Source organism: Ambystoma mexicanum, chromosome 2p (assembly GCF_040938575.1).
Source record: "Ambystoma mexicanum isolate Mex_15411 chromosome 2p, UKY_AmexF1_1, whole genome shotgun sequence".
In the NCBI taxonomy this organism is placed as follows: domain Eukaryota; kingdom Metazoa; phylum Chordata; class Amphibia; order Caudata; family Ambystomatidae; genus Ambystoma; species Ambystoma mexicanum.
Window position 1 is genome coordinate 771,065,302 of NC_090923.1, and position 15,626 is coordinate 771,080,927.

The following is a 15,626-nucleotide window of genomic DNA, read 5'->3' on the forward strand; positions in this document are numbered from 1 at the left end:
TCAAAAGAATCAACAATGTGCCTCATAAGCTAGGAAAATCAAAAATTGGGTGGCTGGCCTTTGCAATCGATGTAGTTATATTCGACAACACTTTTATGGGCATTATTAGGAGTGCTCAAGCTTTTTTGAAATATGCAAATGAAAATGACATGGTTGTCAATATGTCTCAATCAAAAGTTATGAGCTTAGGTAGGGCTAAAATTGACAGAAAATCTATCAATAAGAGGGAACGGATTATTGATAAGGTAGATAGTAATCCCTACCTAGGACATGCAACATGAATATGGAAAGGTGAAAAGGAGTTATTAAGCAAGAGATGTGCAAAGGCAATCACAACCATGCTTATGATCAAACAGTTGGTCTAATCTACAGCTGGGTATAGCCTCATTGGAGTTATAAGGATGTATTGGCAGAAACTTGTGGCAAGTATAATCAATGCATTAGAAACTACCTATACCAACCTGAACTCATGGGTCAATAAGCTGAAGGGTCTGTTATGGTGGAGAATTCTGGGTCTGTCTAGCGATTGGAGCTGGGGCTGACTGCACTGGCTAGCTTGATATAGATCAATTGAGGCAACCTTTATATAAAACAAATGTGTGCAGAAGCTGGACCTGTGTTACCACGGTTAAGAAAAGCAATATTAAGTGAGTCATGTTGTTCATTATTGGAATTTAAATCTCTGAATGAGATTTTTTTTGTGGCAATGCTTGGACTCCGGAGTGGGAACATGGAGTAGGTGCACTGCTTAAATCATGTAGGGGCTGTTTTGAATTGGGCAATGAACAATGAGCATGTGGGTAGGTTGAGATCTTTAAGTACATTTGCTAGGGTGCATTTTCCATATTAAAAAAAAAAACACAGAAATACCATTGTCAGTACCCATCATCGCCTTTGAGAAGGATTTATGTGCTAATTTGGTTTAATAAGCTTAATTGAACTGTAAGGTTGAATGTGTGCATGGCCTTATTACCTTATTGAGATTATTTTGTGTTTATTTATTCATGTTTTACTTTCAATATCTCTTTAATTTGATTTGAGACCTTGGTCAGTAAATTTATTTGAGCTACATTCCATTTCTGGAATCGCTTTAGCTTTATTACCCATTTCAAAGACATTTGCTGATTCACATATGCCAGCCTCGTTAGAGCTACATTTCCCAGCGGCACCTACAGCTATTTAATTAACGATCAGGCACATTCGCGCTAGCGCATTCGAGCCATTTTGCGCTGGTCTGGGTTTGTTTGTGGGATTGGCCGCTAGCTCTCTTCAGCCTTTTAAGAACCACCTGCACCCCAGCTTCTTGAGTGTTCTCTGAGTGTTGGTTTAGTTTCCCAGTCCAGTACTATTGCAATATGATGCCTAAGCTTGATTTATCGTCCAGTCCGAAATCTCAACGTGCTTTGAACATTCTACAGTGCTATTTGACTGTGCCTTTTAAACCAGTGAAAGATGGCAACATGTGGAATAGTTCTACTCATACAGCTCCACAATGATTTAGATGTTGCTTATTCTAACATACCACCTAGCCGGTCACCCTTGCATACGTCTCACATGGTTTTGACCACAGATAATTTAAATCAGGATGATACCGTGACCCACAATGTTGTCTTCACTCGAGATCTGGTTAGTCCATCAAGCACTGAAATGAACTATCATACAGACTTTATTCATCTACATACAACTCCCACATTCATGCCTAGGCTACATGACTCGAGCAATGTGAATTATTCATCTGATATGTCTGGATCTGGCCAGCACAAAGTTACATCTCTGCTCTTGTCCTCCCCTACTGGGTCAACTGTACTGGGCAAACAATCATACTTTAATTCACATGAAGACTGCAGCAGTTTTTTTGCTGCATTATGGCCACCCTGTTATACAGGGAATTACTCTTTTGCAGGATGATATTTGTGCACCTCAGAAGAAACCAGTGCCTAAAACGAACATACCTATCATACCCTTGATTCATTTGATAATCCAAAACATGGCCAACGGATTGAAATGTGTAATGTTGAATACTCAATCACCTGTCAAACAGGCTGTTGATGCGGCAGATTACATTACAACTCATTTAATTGATATTTGTGCGATTACTGAGTCGTGGGTATGTGGTGCAGGGCACCTACTCTCTCACTAGCCATACACACTGGATATAGAATGAGATTGATGTTTTATTTCTATCGTGCTCGTACACAAGTGTTTCAGAGTGCGACAAGGCCAGGGAGGGGAACAGGGGAGAACAAAACAGCAATCTTACTAGGCCCAGTGACATTGAGAATGCGCAAGTGCATGGGAGAGAGGGGAGGGGAAAAGTGCATGGAAGGGGGGAGAAGTGGAAAGTGCGAAGCAGAGGAGAAACAGATAAATAACAATAAATAAATAATAAAGGCAACAAACAGTGGTAATGCAGCCAGCAATTTTCAAGTGCTAGGTTTAAGGCAGCAGACAGGGTAGGTCCGATAAGTGCAGGAAGAAAAAGGGGGGGCTGTATGGGTACAGATACAGACCCCAGTGCAAGGGGTCGCCCGGAGGCAGTGCGGGAGGGTGACAGGATGAGCAGGTACCTGGGCCCAAAAGACAGAGGGTGGCCAGGTGCACGGTGCCAAGAGAGAACAGATCAGCAGGGGAGAAGGGGAGCGAAGGCAGAAGAAAAGAGGAAGGTCTTGAGGTGCTTCTGGAACCGGATATGGTTCTCCTTAAGGTTTAGAGTGGCAGGGAGGCTGTTCCAGAGGGAGGCCCCCGCCGAAGACAGAGATCTACCCCCAGCTTGTTTCTTAGAAAAATGACTGACCCTGAGTGAGTTCGAGGTAGAGGAGCGAAGAGCTCGAGAGGGGAGGTATTTGCGGAGGGAAAGTTGAAGGTATTTTGGACCCAGGCCCCAGAAAGCCTTGTGGACAATGCAGAAGGTTTTGAATTTAATCCTTGCATCCACTGGGAGCCAGTGAAGAGATTTCAGAGCTGGAGAGATACAATCCCAGGGCTTGAGGCCAAGGACAAGTCTCGCAGTCCCGTACTGGATTAGTTGCAATGGGCGGAGAGTAGAGGCAGGTAGATTTAGAAAGAGGCTGTTACAATAGTCCAAGCTACAGAGAACCAGAGCTTGAGATACCATGAGCTTCTGGGGGAAGGAGAGGAAAGGCAGAGTACCTCTGAGGAGGTGCAGTCGGAAATGTGACTTTTTACAGTCCTCATAGATGTGGGTGGAGAAGGAAAGAGTGGAGTCAAAGATGACCCCGAGGTTCTTAGCCTCGCAGGTGGGGGTAGGAGGAGGGCCAAGGGAGGCCGGCCAGAGAGTGAGGGGAAAGGATGGTGAAGGTGTGCCGATGAGGAGGATCTCCGTCTTGCTGGCATTCAGACAAAGATCATTGGCGGCACACCAATCTTGAATGGCAGTTAGGCAATCATAGATGAGAGAGGGAGAGGAGGTGGCAGAGGGCAGCCTGAAAATGAGTTGAGTGTCATCAGCGTAGCGCTGGAAATTTTGACAGAAAATGGCAATGCAGTGGGCGAGAGTTGCCAGGTATTGGTTGAAAAGCCAGGGCGAGAGGTTAGACCCCTGGGGAACAACACAGGTAGAGAGGAAGATAGATGAAAGGAAGGAGCAAATTGGACCTGGGAGGGTCGATCTGAGAGGAAAGAGGTCAGCCAGGCCAGAGCCTGATCAGTGATACCCAGGTTTTCACAGAGACGGTTGAGCAGGATGGTATGGTTGACAGTGTCGAAGGCAGAAGAGAGATCGAGGAGGATGAGGACAGAGGGAATGTTAGAGTCAAGGTTGGTGAGCAGATCTTCACGGATGTTTATGAGAGCAGTTTCCGTGCTTCTGGCAGCTCTGAAGCTAGACTGGTGGTCATGGAGACAGCCAACAGAATTGGAATGAAGGTTAAGCTGAGAGATGGCCAACTTTTCCAGGAGTTTGCCAAGAAAGGGAGTAATGGAAATTGGGCGATAGTTAGCTGGACAAGAAGGATCAGCTGTGGGTTTCTTGAGAAGAGGATGCACAAAGGAGTGCTTCAGAGGGGAGGGGAAGGATCCAGAGGCAAAGGAGATAGGAAGCTAGAAAGAGATGGCAGGCTTGCTCTGATTTTTAAATCTTCTCTAGTGGTACATAAAGTGGAGGACAATGGCCAGCTAGGCTGCGATATCCTACTTGTACACATCTTAACAGATCCACAAACAACAATTAACTTCTTACTTCTGTGTCGACCACCATCTACCGTGACTGCATTTCTTGAACAACTCTGTGATATGATTTTGCAATGCCTAAACCTTCCTACAAACATGTTATTCTTGGAGATTTCAATCTTTGGCTATCTGATAGCCTAGATTCTACTGCTTACTCAATTGAATCCAATTACGGTGAAGATGTTTAACTGGCTTAGCTACAATTTCCACATTCATAATTTAGATCTCACCCCATGCCATTGGTCTGATCACAGTTTTGTTTATTTTAATATTCTTCCTGCTATGCAGCATGCACAGGTCAAACTTGAGAAAACTATCAGTACCTCCAAGAATATACACAAGCATACCTTAGAGTATGTCCTCTCACGTTTGTCATGGGGCAAGGCAACAATCATGGTAGCTTAGCACTGGGAAAGGGGCAGAGACTACTGCTAGTCAGCACCACCAAGAAACATGCCTCTGTAGGTAGACTCCTGCCTTACAAAAGACTCCTATGTGCTTTATGCAGGAGAATCGGCCTACAGACTACCTTTCCCAAGCACCCCCGGGCCAAGAACTACTCATCACCGCCCACGTCGGGTGGGACACTGTCATGATCTCTGCTTCCAAAAGATCAGGACTTGCCCGACTCCCTTGGAAGCAGACCCATAACCCCGGTTCCGAGTGCCAGCCAGTCCCAATTGGGATCTTTTGGACCCTGTCCTGGCGCCAGTGGCACCAGGCTCATAAAGATGCCCAGTCCCAGCGCTGGAAGCGCCGGGCTCATAATGCTTGGGTGGACTTACCTGCAGCAGACCATGCTGCTTACTTACCTGCCAGTTGAACCCCTGATCCTCTTCTGTTTGGGACTACTTTTCCTGTTGGGTGGGGCAGGAGCCACTCCCTAGGTTCAGAACACTGGAACTCTTCTGGAAAGCAGGAACTCTTTTCTTGCCTAGGCGTGGCTGTGGAAGGAGACACCTAAGCACTACAGGAGGCTATTTAAACCACACCCGATGGATGAATCTTGCTTTGCGTTATTCTGCATTCTCTGCAGCAAAACGCTCATCGTGTCTTCTGCTTCTGATCCTGGGCCTAAGGGAACAAAGGCTTACCATCCTGGAATCCAGTCTTCAGCAGCACCTGTAAAGACAAAGAAAGAACAGGTTAGCACTACGGTCTTCAGTGGCAGCGCATCTCTTACCTGGTCCATCGGCTGTCACCAACGCCTCGCGCTGCATTCCGGCATCTGAAAGACAAAGGCTTACCTACTCTTCGCATGCTCCGGAGGTCTTCGCACTGCATTCCGGCATCTGAAAGACAAAAGCTTACCAGCTCTTCGCACGCTCTGGAGGCCTTCGGCGCTGCATCCCGCATCTGAAAGACAAAAGAAGGTGCGTTTAAAGACATTGGGCAACTTTATTACTCACGTGCCATTACTCCTTCCCACGCCGAATCCAGTGGGTATTCCAGCACCCTTCTGCTTCTCTAAAGCTCCGAACTTGTACCTGCAAGATAAAAGGGACAGTTAGTGCGCATCGTGAAGCAGGCTACAAGCGCTTACTTACGTGCTTCCAGGCGCTTCTATTCCTCACACGGGTTCAATCCTCAACTCTCATCAGCCCGCCATCCGCCATCGCCGGAACCCTGCAAAACAAGAGATATCATTACAAAAGACTTTTAAGACATTTGAAGTGCCCAGAACTTACCGTTCGTGCAGTTAACGACGGACAGCAGTCCTCTGAGGTCAAGAGGCCTGCACCCTTATCCAGTGAAGAAACTGGTTACGGCACCCTGCCCCGAGGCAGATGGAGAGCTCGGTGTTCACTTACCTAAGGTGAGGGCGTTAACCTTTGGGGTTCTACAGGAGAAGAGAAAGGGAAGAGGAGAGAGGCACCCAATAACCCCAGTTCATTAATCCCATATTTTCTATCTGCAGACATCTTACTCTTCGAGTCAGACATACAGTGCACAGAGGTCCAGCCCAAAGAGCCAACCGTGTGTTACACATCACCTTTGAAGATACGGCATTCACCCAGTCAAGACCGGCGCCTCTGCGGGAATCAGGTGAGCGTTACAGACACGTGCGCACATGCACACAAGATCATCAAGAGAACGGGGCTTGTGCTCAGAACTGCAACGAGTGAAGACGCGTTCTCTGGAGCTCCGAGCAAGGGCTAGCGAACGAGGGGCCACGCTACAGCCATCCTTCACCTGGGCCCCTCATCTCATTCAGATAAGTGCCGCAAGCCATAGGCAGACCAAGCAGACATGGGGGAAGGCGCGCAGCAGTGTAGCGCATCGTAGAGAGTCAGGAGAAATCATAAGCAGCTGCGGTCGGGGACACCCGCAGGAGCCTCTGCCCAAGATTCTCATGTCCCCCTGCTCCGGCAAAGCTAAGTGAAAACGTCCTGACTATCAGTGCAGTAGTTTCTGCAATCCGAACTATGCGCAGTCTTTAGGAGTCATGCAGCGCGTAGCTGTGCATGTATTAACCCACTAACTGATGTGAGGTGACCTACAGGAAGAGAACGCTCTTGTAAATACGCAGCTTTCTGAAAAGTTACAACTTGATTCGTGTGAAGCACAACACAAGTTTTTGCTTCGCAGGATCACTCTTAGTAGAACTATTACTTTGGCCACAAATAGACGCGGAGCCACGCGCGGCTGTAGCCCGCTCGTGAAGGGGATAACCTGGGCAGAAGCATGTGCCTAACTGCTTGAGCATGACGCACCTAAAGCATGTTTAGGGTGCAATTAACCACTTGTGTGAGAGTGTGCGAATGTAAGGTGCAGTGTGTGAGGTAACACGCAGTCGTTAATTCCCACTCTCTTTTTAGCAATAACACTGCTCTGGATTCTGGACCTGAGAGTGCGCAGGAAGGAGGCCAGCACTCACCCATTGAGATAAGCCTCTTTCTGGCTCTAGCCTTCGTTGTGGGGCATGGGGGGGAATTGTGCATGCTGTGAATGTACAAATGTTCGATTGTGTTATCCTATGTCTGCTTCCCTGTACACTCCCCCTTTCCTAGTCCTCTCACTGGTTACCCTTGCTACGGAACCCATCCAACCAACAAGATCCTAACCCTGTTTCCCCGCCGGGGTCGCAGAGGCTTGTGTAAGTTTAAACTTGCAGGCACCAAGACCCGAGAGGGGATGGTTGGTTCGTGCCACTCCTGAGCCTGGAAGCTGGAGCCGTGACAACGTTGAAGTGTCCCTGCATGATCTGCAATTATATAATCCTGCCGTTGAAATGGCAGAAGCATATCAAGATACTCTTGCTAGAGCAGCAAACATGGTTGCCCCTCTAAAGACTTGCTGCATTTTTAAATGGAAATCTAAGCCCTGTTTTTATAGAAATTACACAAATTGGAGTTAGCTAAGTGCAAAGCCTTCAATGCATGGCTGAAATTCAACTCTGAGGAGAACATAGGAATTTATAATCACATCTTCAAAGCTTATACATGTGCCTTCATACAGGCTCCAAAATCGATGTATGATGTCAGGATTGGGAATGCTAGTTCTGTTACCAAGGAGCTGTTTACAATCTTGAAAGAGCTTGAGACTCCATGTCCATCTACATTCAAAATGATCAAGGACAAGGCTTTGTGTACAAACATTCAAGAAACTCACTGATAAGATTAAACTATACAGGAAAATAGCTCCTGCAAACCGAATACCTTGGATGGAACTTTGCTGGGGATAGATAAACCCAAGATGGATACACCTGAAATCTTCTTTGAGTTGATGTCGGTCACTGAGTTGGAAGTTAATAACATTATCAACCCCCTAATGTCTACTTTCTGCAGAGGGGATGTGTCCCACTTCTGTGCTTAAAACATTCATGTCGCTGTTAATTCCCATTATTACTAAGTTTATAAATGCATCTTTTCTGGAGAGCTCTGTACCATTCTGCATTAAGCAGGCATGCATTGTCCTTACTTTGAAGAAGTCTACTTTGGATCCTAATGTACCAACTAATTACAAGCCTATCACAAATGTGCCATTTGTACTCAAAATTCGTGATTGGGCCATGTATAGTCAAGTTCGGGAGTTCCTGAACCACAATAAAATCTTAGGTCCTCGACAATCTGGACTTTGCACTGTCCATGGAATGGACACGTCACTACTTGACTTAAAAGCAAACATCCTGCAGACAATTGAAAATGCTTGTACTGCACTGTGTGAGGAACCTGAGGGTGTACTCACTTTGTTTCCCCCACAATCCTCCTCTCAGGTGGCCAGGGAAAGGCCATAGGTCTTGGATCCTGACCCTGAGAGTGGATATGTGAGGGAGGATCACATGGGTGTAAGGGCCTTGAGGAGAGGGGAGAGGACGTCTTTGGGTGAGACATGGTATCCCCTATCGCTTGTCAAATTGAACACTATATTCCCCATGCCTTTGTAGGCTCTTATCAGTCTTCATCCCTTTCTGCTGCCCAAAATGTCCCACAGCCATTAAATCTTAAAACTGAGACAAGGAAGAAACAACCGGGCGTTATGCACACTTCCATTAGTTCACAACACTTTGGCACTGAGACGAGGAAGTGGGCTTTGGAGGAAGTCAATTGTAATAGCCAGGCATAGGCCGCAGGAGCTGTGGGACACCGAAACTGCCAGATCACTGCAGGTCTCTACAAGAGTGAGAAGGGACTCTCCATGGCTCCCACAAAGGGTGAGCAGACCTACAAGCTGCAGAGGACAGCGAGCTACTGCGAGGAAAAAAAAAAGTGAAGAGGAGACTGGAAGTCGAAGCGAGAAGCCCGAGGTAGTGGCTGCATACCGGTGAGTGCAAAAAAGGGAACACTTGTACCGGGGAGCTCAGGGGACTGCAAACAAGCATGTCTGAATGCTGAACGAACAGAAAACTATTACAGAAAACTATTACAAGGGCTATGGGAGGCCAAATCAAGTGGTTTGGAATTCCGAACAAGCTGCAAGATATTACAAGTGCTTTTGCTTTTGAATACTGAACGGATTGGAAAGTATTACAAGTACTTTTCAAAGTCGCAACAGGTATTATTGATAACCGAACTGACAAAAATGATATGAGCATATTTGAACATGGCACAAGGCAAGGCAAATGCTGAACACGATGTATGAAGAGAAAGCAATGTGATAAGGAGGAATGAATATCTCGGAGTGGTGCGAGACACAAGTTGTGGCAAAGCCAAAATAAGCACTGGCCAAGGATACAGGAGCCCAAGGAACTACAGGTTAAGAGAGAAAATCTGTGTTGGAAAAACCCTGAAGGATACAGAAGTATTACAAAGTGCACAGGGTTATCGGTTGTGTGACCTGTGATGGGTGGACTTGGTGGTCAGACAATTGCACCTAGACCAAGTCACCCCTACTTTTAAATACCAAGGATAGAAAATGTAAAGAAGCTTGTAACAGTTGCTGAAAGGCCAGTGAATGTGGAAGCAGAACAATCTAGGTGAATTATTGAAAGGTCTTGATGACCAAGGATTCGAACTGGAACTGTTTTGAAAGATAGATTTGAACTTGTTTTTGGTTTTGGAAGCTGGAAGTGCGGAATTCTGGAGGAGGGGAACCCAGAGACCTTGTGAACTGCATCAAACTCTTGGGGAAGGCAGCTGCGAGGTATTTTGGAAATATTTTGAACTTGGGGAAGGGGAAGCTGAGCCTAAGCCAAGAGGTGGAAGAAGCTCAGAACTTGATTTTGAAACACTGTTTCTTTTCTTGCTGACATCCTTACACATTGTATATGAATAGTTGTGAGAGCAAGTATAGGTTTTGGACACAGACAGACTTTTGAGTTGAACTTACTGACACAGACTTTCCATAGTTTTCTTTAGGTAGGGAAATCCCACCTTAGCATATGTTAGGTTAGGACTTACTCCATCCTGACATTTAAGTAAAATAAAGCTTTTGTGAATATTTTGTGTGTGTATTATGTCATGAAGCCTTCACAACTGCTTAGGCTCCTGGATCTGTCGGCAGCTCTTGACATTGAGGCTCATGGTCTACTGATAAAAGGTCAATACTCTCTGCCTTTTCTTCACCCACAGCAGCAAATTGGGTAAAGTCCTTCTTGGCTGGTTGCCGTTCCAGAGTTTTCTGTGGTGATGCCATAGCTGAGGACTGTGAGGTTTCATGTAGGGTCCCTCAGGGATAATGTCTGCCCCCCATGCTGTTAAATATTTTCACAAAGCCATTGTTTGAATTATTGGATGCCAGAGGAGGTACATACACAAATTACGCTGACGGTGTCCTGTTATTTTGCAGGCAGGAATTTTGCAGAAGTATTGAATTCTGCCGACACAACACAACAAAAAATTAAAGGGGCTATGGGCAAGGGGCTTAAAGGATTGAGGAGGGCATTTGGGGTAGGGGAAATAGCATAAGAAAAGGGAGTGATTAGCGGGAAACCCCCCTCAAATAAAAAAATGAAAAACAATTGATGATTTATTTCAGCAGAATTCCAGCAAAGTAAAATACTACAGCAGGATTCCTGTCAGAGAAACGCGATAGAACCACGCTGATGATAGGCAGTGCTTAATACCACTCTCTGGGAATGATGTTCAAGACACATAGACCATTAATGCTTTCTTCTCAGTGATACAGCAATGGATGGCTTACAATGGTTTTGCACTCAACATATCAAAAACAGAGTTTAGTGATTGCTGGAAAGGCTGCTCAACTCAGGAGGCTGGACCCTAGATTTGGGAAATTTCATATAGCAGGATGTATCATTGCAACATTACCAACATTTAAAACTTTAGGTGTTGTGCTTGACCAAGAAATGAACATGAAGACACATGTTAATAGCTGCGTAGTTACATCCTCTTATTACATCAAGCTGCTCAGCCAACTAAAACCATTATTGACACATAATAATTGTGTGACAATTGATAGAGCCATCATCAGGGCCAAAGTAAGTTATTGTTCCAGTCTGCTTCAGGGGGTTGGAAAAGAAGAGATAACCAAGCTACAGTGTATCCAAAATTCTGCTGTGCATGTATTTGATGGCTTGCGTAGAAGAGAACATATTTCTGAGGTTAGAAAGGCCCTTCACCTGATGCCGATTCAGTCTAGGATCAAGTTCTGCTAGTTTTCTTGAAAGCATAACTGCCTCTTTGGTCAGAGCCTAGTGTATGTTTCTGACAGATTGTCTTGGTTATCGGTCAGAAGGACAGAAAGGTCAAATAACACACACCTAATATTGGTGGCAAAACCTAAACTGGCCCTGGTTAGCCAGGGAAAATTCCACCATGCAGCCCTAACGTGTTGGAATGACCTACCTCCATACATCAGGGGGTGCATCTCTCTTGATTGCTTAAAGTGTGGGCTGAAGTCTTGCTTATTTGAATGATCTTCCCATCTGCCTTCTCCCTCTCTCCTGCTTCTTTGCCTGTTCAATTACCATGTTACCTGTTATGTGGGTGTGTCTGTCTTGTTTGTGCTCCCATGACTCAAGCCTAATTCTTAGCACTTTACAAATATTAAATACAAATAAACAATGTGGTAGCAATTAGGGGTGCTTGGAAAAAGGTTCATGTAGATTGTGCTGGGATTCAACCCAAGTAGAGACTATAACAACTGTGCTAACGTCCTGCCTTTAAAACCTATGTACTATTTTTAACACCTACGTACTATTTTTAACACCTACGTACTATTTAATGAAAAACATGTGGAGGACAGAAATAGTATCCTCAGTGATTCCTTCTGGCTAAGGTGCGTCTCTGGGTTGTAGTCTGTACTTGTTCTCGCCATTAGCAAGGAATGGAGGGCAGCACAGTCTACGTTGATGCTACTGGCAGCGAGGCGATACTTTGACTAGACCATAGGAAACGTTCTGATGTTAGTGGATGTATGTGTGCATGTTGTGAGTCAATACGCTTAGGACGTTTTTCTGTGAATTTAATTGTGGTGACATTATATATTATGATTTATTTATTCTCATATGGAGACAAAAAAATTAAGACGCTTAATTATTAGTTGCATTTTTATAATGAAGTACTTGCAAATAGTTTAATAACTGAATCACACTAAATTAAATATTAAAAAACTGTATATAAAAGTTACCACAAAAGTTGAACACAGAGTTGGAGGTGGGTGAGCGAAGAGCTCTAGAAGGAAGATGTTTTGGAAGAGAAAGTTGAAGGTAGAGTGGTCCCAGGCCCCAGAAAGCCTTGTGGATGAAAACATTTTCCATGCATAGCACTAGTGTAGTACAACTGAACATTTCATTGTTTGCTTATTCTACACCCAAAAATAGTTTTATTTTATGTGGAACTTTATGGAGTTTGCCTGTGCCAAAACATTTACAAATCTAGGTGGCATTTCCACAGAGTACTTTTTTGTGTGCCTTTAAGTCTTCGAAGGGCATTTTCTGAACCCAGTGGAATTCGTTTAGACTGAATTGATTTGGATTCTGGTACAGATACCAGGCAGTCTATTAAGCAACACACCATATGATGGCATTAATGAGGCACCAATAGCTAAGGCCTTGCTCTACTTTTTTCGTCTCTGTTTGTTCCTGGTGTGGAATGATCATGCTCCTGTTTATAAAATGGCACGTGCCCGGTGTGCTAGAGGTTAGCAGCAGCAATAGGCTTGCCTTTGAGAAAGTAGAGTGTAAGGGCCTCATTACACGGATGGCGGTAAGGATTTACCGGTACTGGTAAAATACTGGTACCGGTAAATCCTTACCGCCTTACTACGAGGTCCCTTTGCGGGTTGGGGGATTTAACGCCTGCTTTTTGCAGGCGTTAAAAACCAACCCGCAAAGGGACCCAGGGAGCTAATTACGATACCGCAATTTGCGGTACCGCAATTAGCGCCTTCCCCATTCCCATTATGCCCTATGGAGCAAAAATGGGGAAGGGCAATGGTGGAAGGGGGAATTACCGCCCTGCCAACCTTGGAATGGGGCGGTAATTCCCCTTTCCGCCAAGGCAGTGCCGGTATTTTACCGGCATGAACCATGGCGCTAATAGCGCCATGGTTCTCCGCCATCCGTGTAATGAGGCCCTAAGACTTTTTTGGTCCTCTGGGGAATTTAGAAAATCATTATATCTGCTACATTTGTAAAGTCAGAGCTAATCTTGTTGCCAATCCTTGTGTTATGAGGCAGGTCAGTGTATGTTTTTATTATTTTGCAACTAGTTCACAGAGATAGCTGGGCGCATTAGTACAGTCTGTCATATATATGAACATGGAGAACGTTCCACTAAGACACATATCTCCAAGGGTTTTCATGGCTTTTATCAATAATCAGTGCTTAATTTTTGTGGGTGTTTGCCAGGGCTCAGTGCTGGTACTTGTTTCTGATCCCGGCACTTATTGGGCCTCATTCCGAGTTTGGAGGTAGCCATGGTGCTTTTAGCACCATGGCTACCCCCTTACCGCATATCGGGTCGGGGCTACATGAATCGGGACTTACTGGGTCATTCCAACCTTCTAGGACCCGGTATTTCCCCATTCAGGGAAGCCATCCACATTCCCATTCGAGCCCCCATAGGGCTCAATGGGAATGGGGAGGGAGCTAATAACGGGCCCATTCATAACAGGCCCGTTATTAGCTCCCTGGTCCTTTAGCGGGACCCGCTAAGGGACCTCGGAATGCAGTGGTAAGGGGTTTATGGCACGGCATCCTTACCAGCTGTTAACCCCTTACCGCCGCACTCGGAATGAGGCCCAATTGTTTCAGACTGTGTTCAATTATGATATGGTGTTTTGTCAACTTCATAATCTTATCTTTCAGTCACATCGCCTAAGACACACCTATAGAATCAGAGCAAAATATTATCAATGATTGTGTTTAAAGGCACACTTAAACATTTGACTGACAAAAAGACACAAAAAGTACATTAATTTATGTCAGTTTGTTTGGAGTGTGGAAATCACACATCTGCCATAATTCGTACACCCATTAACCCCAATGACCCAGTAAGAGTTGCAGCTTTATCCCCACACATATTGCCACTGATTGTGCCACTGTTGATTCGGGTGTTGCTAGCATGCCTTGCCTGAAATCGGATGTAGGTTTTACATCTGCAGCCATTTTTCTGTGCCTGGTTGTGTAGAGTATCCCCCCACCCTTTTATCTCCATCTTTATGTCTTTTGCACTTATTTTTGTTCTTGTGCATTTTACTCCACACCTCCCCCATCTCCTCTCTCCGTCTTCAAGTTAGCTCTTGCATTTTGTAGCAACCGTCAGGCATGTGCAATATTGCAATATTGCGGTCATATGTTGTAACAGTATTGCATTTCTCCTGTATTATTTTGTACCTCTAAACGCATTGCACTTGCCCATTCTGAATGTCCCAATGCTTGGTAACAATGTTACTCATTGTAGTCTTTCACCCTCCTTCGTTGGAGCGCTTTGAAACTCTTGTTTAAGTGTATAGGTGCTACATAAATGACCAATAAATAACATATAAAAACATGGTGGCAACAGTGAGCGTACCCGTCCCGTTGTGTCATGGGTGTGCTAGAAATATTTTAGCCACCCTGGCACTTATTCTTCCACAAACTAAGCACTGGAGATAGTGAGTATTTGAAGAAGACTAAACTTGCTTTACGAATCCCGATGAGCTCTGATTTTTTCAAAACGAGAGAAATGTAAATGGCTGTGCCCAGGTTGGACAGACACTCACCGCCATCAGCGACTCGGCGATCCCACTGGGCTTCATCTGCAGCAGGTTGCCAATTACTGGAAGCGGAAACGGCCCGGGGGGCATTTTTGCTCTTACGTTGGTTTGTTTCCACACACAAATAAAAATCAGACTGAGTACCCCAATGAGAAGGATAGCAGACACCGCAGCAATATCCATCGTAAGGAATGCAACGATCTGTAGTTGGACTGGCAAAACAAATGAAACAGCTCTCTGAACTGTGTGTTCGGTTTTCTCCCAAGCAGAGACTTTGCTCTTTGGCAGCATTTCAAGGTGTGGCCTTCTTGTGGAATACAGTGCGCTTGGCTACATCTGTTAAAATCGCCTGTTCCATGTGCATGGAAAACAGTGCGATTAATGGAAAGTAAACATTGCAATCCAATCCTTTAACAGATAAGGCGATATTTTATACGCACTGCTTGCAGCTAGAACTCGTTTTAGAGCCAGCAGGAATAAGTCAATGTTTTCAAAACGGTCCATCCTTCCTCCAATGACGTCCCCCTACACCCCAGAACACTACCCTTACCACAAACAGGCTTCTAAATTATGCATTTCTGCCAGGGACCTGAAGTTCAGTGTAAACGTGAATATCCCATTAAATGCGTCCCCTTTTGCTCTGGTAATATACTCTGCAAGTCCTTTGAGAAAGTTTCATGCTGGAGGCTGGGCTGGAACTGTACTGATCTTGGAGTGCAGGAGTCACCACCCACCTCTAAATCTGTTTCTGAGATGATATACGCAGTATCCCCCCCCCCTCACCCCACCCTCAGCCCCCCTTCATCATCAGCCTGGTGTGTTACCCCTTCTACAAGCCC

General features: G+C 45.2%; 1 protein-coding gene across 1 annotated transcript in view; it reads right to left on the reverse strand.

Moving 5' to 3' along the window:
* LOC138566775 (cytochrome P450 2A4-like) overlaps nucleotides 1–15,004 on the reverse strand; it is a 758,785-nt gene extending 743,781 nt beyond the window's left edge. Inside the window, exon 1 of the mRNA XM_069644423.1 lies at nucleotides 14,794–15,004. Coding sequence (XP_069500524.1) covers nucleotides 14,794–14,970 — 177 coding nt within the window. The 5' untranslated portion in view covers nucleotides 14,971–15,004. The remainder of the gene's footprint in view (nucleotides 1–14,793) is intronic.
* Between the last annotated feature and the right edge of the window lie 622 nt (nucleotides 15,005–15,626).